This window comes from Hemitrygon akajei, chromosome 5 (assembly GCF_048418815.1).
Source record: "Hemitrygon akajei chromosome 5, sHemAka1.3, whole genome shotgun sequence".
NCBI lineage: Eukaryota > Metazoa > Chordata > Chondrichthyes > Myliobatiformes > Dasyatidae > Hemitrygon > Hemitrygon akajei.
Window position 1 is genome coordinate 26,121,655 of NC_133128.1, and position 4,733 is coordinate 26,126,387.

Below are 4,733 nucleotides of genomic sequence, written 5' to 3' on the forward strand. Positions count from 1 at the left end.
TAACGTTTGACAAAAGGATGTGAAAATTAAATGTTGTAATTCCATTCTGGAATGCTGCTAATTTTGAAAATTTGTCACCCGGGGCATCACATGAGCACGCTGTGCCGTGAAGGGTTGAGAAAAGTTTGTCGGGACTACAGCTCCCAGGAGCCAATTTAAACAACAAAAAAACATTGCTTCCGTCCTGATGACCTCTCGTCCTGTGGTTTCCGGTTGCAGTTCCGCTCTGTTAATATCATGTCCCGAGCACAGTACTTTAATTTTGGTGTTGAGGGCAGAAAGAATCCAACAGCTTAAAAACAATGCACGTAAAGGCAAGTTGATCCACCCCCTTTGCCAGATGGTAACACTTCTCCGCGCTGTTCCTCAGAAAATGCCAAAGGTTTAAATACCAAAGGTTTTATTAAAACGTGCATCAAGTTCTGTCAGTGATTGTATTTCCCATCGAAGGCGTCACTCCAGGGAGAACATGTTAACAGCAAAGAAAAACTGGGTTATGACTTGCCTTCGCGGTGCTAGGATGCTCTCGGGTCACCGAACATTGAGCAAACACCTCCAAGACTGTTACAGTTTGCTTAATGTACAGGAAAACTGCAACCACGATGAAGCGAAGGAAGCTTACGTCACACTTGCCAAATTATATCATCCAGATAGTGGCTCTGACGGCGCTGATCCTCAAAAGTTCATGCAAGTCGAAGAAGCCTACAAGGCTATTGTCAAGCATTTAGCAGAGAAAAGGAAGGCAGAGTCTGATCAAAGAATGGATGAAGAAGAAGAACAATCCAAGTACCTGGCACCTCAGCACAGACAGTATCTGAGCTTTGAAGGCATTGGTACTGGTACACCTAGTCAAAGGGAGAAACAGTACAGGACGTTCAGAGTCGGCCGTGCAAGTGACCAGGTGTTGGATTACAGAAAACAGAAACTACAAGCTCAGGATCTGGAAAATACTATGATGGTGATGGATATTCGGCATGGCAAGAAAACAAAAATAACCCAAGCAGTGGAACGGTTGGTGGAAGATCTCATCCAGGAGTCAATGGCCAAAGGTGACTTTGATAACCTTAGCGGTAAAGGGAAGCCACTGCAGAAGTTTGCACAATATCCATACATCGATCCCATGACACACAATCTGAACAGGATTCTCATAGAAAATGGGTATCAACCAGAGTGGATTGCTTTGCGTAAAGAAATAAAGCAAACTATAGAGAAACTCAGAAGTGACATGATGAGTTACAGGAAGAAGCTTGGTGAGCCCCTGACTGTCCACACTCAGAAGCATTGGAACCTAATCTGTGAGCAATTCAGAAATGATATTAAGCAGCTTAATAAAACGATAGATAAATTCAATTTAATTGTACCTCTACTGAACAGGCAGATGCTGCACTTTAATCCAGATAAGGAGATTGCTGTCATATTGAAAAACTACGATATGTTAACAGAAGCAAACAAAGCCACTGCAGAGATTATTGGAAAATCAACTGAGGAAAATAGTACAAAAAACACCTTATTGAATTGGATCAAACATTTGCTGAAATATAATCAGAGGAAGTAGTGAAAGCCAGTAATGATCGGAATGTTAATTTATTCATTTAATTATTTTTTTAAATTAGCAGCATAGAAGCACTTTACTTGGAGAAGGCCATTCACACAGATTATGGCATATTTTTAGTTTAATTCCACTTTATCCATAGTTTATCCATATCACATTATGCCTTTACCCTGTCTAAAATCTATCACTTTTAATCTTGGTACTTCAAATGATCCTTTTGAGCAGAAAGAGGATCACAGAAAGGTCAGCACAGTACTGTGGGCCAAAGGGCCTGTACTGTGCTGTACTGCTCTATGCTAAATCTGAAATTTTACCTGGAAATGTGTTTCAGCATTTCCTTCCTTTATCATATTTATCTCATACTCAAATCTTTCTTCCATCTGCCAAACCAAGGAATATTTACTGTATTCAGCAAGTAAGTTCACATCAATAAATTCTCTTTGTTGTGTTGTTTAAAGTGCAATAATTCCATCCTGAAGTATACTGCATGTAAGGAAAAAATATGTTGGTCAATTTAATAAGAGCTGTTTGCTTATTGTAATGATCATTAAATCGAAGCCTCTACTATTTTGTTAAGTAAAGGCTTAACAAAACCTTAATTTTTGTGGCATAAAGTACATTATACCACAAAAAATTGAAATGGTTAGAATTCATTATGCTGTACGAATAGTACTATGTATAAACACTTATTTCTGGAACTTGTTCACTTCTAAAATTGTTTTTTGTAATTCTCAACAATTAAAGTCTATGTATGTTTTTTTTGCTGATGTATTTAATCAAAATTATTAATGTATTCTTGATTGTCAGAGTGCCTCTGCATTTCTCAGTTGAATCGGTTTATTAGATAGATAGATACTTAATTGATCCCAAAGAAAATTCCAGTGTCACAAAGCATTACAAGTGCGCAGATATACAAATGTTAGAATAGAAGTAAGAAAGAATAAAAATAAATAATACTATCGTCAAATGTACTGGTACAGTATTTTGCATTCTGTCCATACAGATCAAATCATTACACTATCCATTAAAGTAGTACAAGATAAACAATAACAATGCAGAATAATGTGTAACGGCTACAGATAAAATGCAGTGCAGGTAAACTATAAGATGCAAGTTCATTGCAAGTTAACTTGTGAGGTCAAGATTCCATCTTATTGTACTAGATAGTTTGGAAGCTGTCCTTGAGCTTGGAGGTATGTGCCTTCAGGCTTTTGTATCTTCTCCCCAATAGAAGAGGAGAAAAGAGAGAATATTCCTGGCAAATGTGGTCTTTGATTACGCTGACTACTTTACCCAGGCAGTGAGAAGTATACAGAGTCCATAGAAGGAAGGCTGGTTTCCATGATGTCATCTGTGATTGTTACCCTGAAATTAGCTTCGAATGTGGCCTCAACTCTTTTGGATTCTTCTCTTATCCCAACTTACCTTTAAACTTTGTGGACATTTTTCTAGTTCCAAGCACATCCTCGTCACATAATTGAAATTGAGTTCTACATCATTACCAACTTCTTGACTTTGATCGGCAATGAAGTTGTGCTGGGAAGTCAAAGTAATTACTATTTTATTGACTTATTTTGCTTTACACTGATTATTTTGATAATTAGATGGCAATTTCACTGGTTCTAATTAGTTATACTTCCAAAGTCATAATCTGTGAGCAGGGCACATACTGTATGTTTCAGATCTAGCACGCTGTTGAGATGAAAAAGTCAAAACCAGAAGGGGAGGAATAATGTATGCTTGGAAAGGTGAGGATTAATCTAAGATAGCCAACATGGCTGTGATAGGGGGAGATTCAATCTGACCAATTTGATTGTATTATTGAAGAGATAATTTATTGATGAGGGCAGTGCATATTATATTATCTACATGGACTTCACCATGGTCTTTGACAAGATCCCACATGGGAATTAGAGCAGGCAGATAGCTATGGTGGGATTCAAGACAGTTTGTGACCAGTGGTTTTCTCACAGCCATGAAAGCTGGGATCAGTTCTTTGTTTTATATACGTTAATGATATAGGAAATATTAGTAAGTTTCCAGAGGGCACAAAAATTTGTTGTGCTGATGACAGGATAGTTGCAAGATAGAAGATAATATTGACAATGATTCTCTTAGCAAGATGGTCTGGGCAGTGGCAGATGGAATTTTAATCCTGAAGTGTGAAGTAATGCACTTTGGGGAGACCAATATGAGTAGGACATACACAATGCCTAGGAAGTACTGAGGAACAGAGGAAATGGTGTATAAGACCAAGGATCATAGGTAGCGTTGAGAAGAAGACATGAGATTTACTTGCCTGGGTGACAGAACTTAAAAACAGCCACATTATGGTATAACATTATAAAATATTGGTTAAGCCACAGTTGGGGTATTGGATGTAATTGCAATTGTGAAGGTGCAGAGGAACTTCACCAGTAACTTGCTATAATGGGGTGTTTTCATTGGCTTTGACTCAAAATGTCAATTGCCGCCATCCATTCCTTTTGATGCACTAATCATTCTCATAGATTGAATAGGTTAGGACTGTTTTCTGTAGAGCGTAGAGTTTGAGAGGAGATTTGATAGAGGTATTCAAACAATTTCAGGATGTATATTGTATACATTTCTCTGACATTAAATGTACCTTTGAAAATTGAGGGATATGAATGCAAGCAGGCATTTTCCGCTGTGGTTGGTGGGACTAAAACCAGAGGTCATGGGTTAAAGGTGAAAGGTGAGGTTTAAGTTCACTCAAAGGATTGTGAGAGTGTAGAATGAGCTGCCAGCACAAAGTGGCGCTTGCTGGCTCAATTTCAATGTTTAAGAGAATTTTGGATAGGTACATGGATAGTAGGGATATGGAAGGCTATGGTCCCGGTGCAGGTCGATGGGAGTAGGCAGTTTAAACGTTTTCAGCATGGACTAGATGGGCTGAAGGGTTGTTTCTGTGCTGTACTTCTCTATGGCTCTCACCTACTGCTCTACCAGCTACCTTCCTCCACAGATTGTTTGTTGCAATACAAGGATTAGTTTGTTTTCCGTGGAGTGGAGGAGGCTTTGGAATGGGGCATAGTATAAAGTATACCATAACTCATGGAAGCAGGATTGGGTCATTCAGTCCATTAAATCTGCTCCACCATTTGATCATGGCTGATTTATTATACTTTCTTCTGCCTTCTCCCCGGAATCTTTGACCTCC

The 4,733-nt window shown here is 38.6% G+C and overlaps 1 protein-coding gene across 1 annotated transcript; it reads left to right on the plus strand.

Annotated features, from left to right (window-relative positions):
- Nucleotides 1–210: 210 nt before the first annotated feature.
- On the plus strand, nt 211–2,469 carry dnajc28 (DnaJ (Hsp40) homolog, subfamily C, member 28). The gene has a single exon (XM_073045050.1). The coding sequence runs from the start codon at nt 470–472 to the stop codon at nt 1,553–1,555; it is 1,086 nt and encodes a 361-aa protein (XP_072901151.1). The 5' UTR covers nt 211–469; the 3' UTR covers nt 1,556–2,469.
- The last annotated feature ends 2,264 nt before the right edge of the window (nt 2,470–4,733 follow it).

Excerpts from the sequence above, each read along its gene's own strand:
- dnajc28 (XM_073045050.1), top strand. The coding sequence starts at position 470 with ATGTTAACAGCAAAGAAAAACTGGGTTATGACTTGCCTTCGCGGTGCT.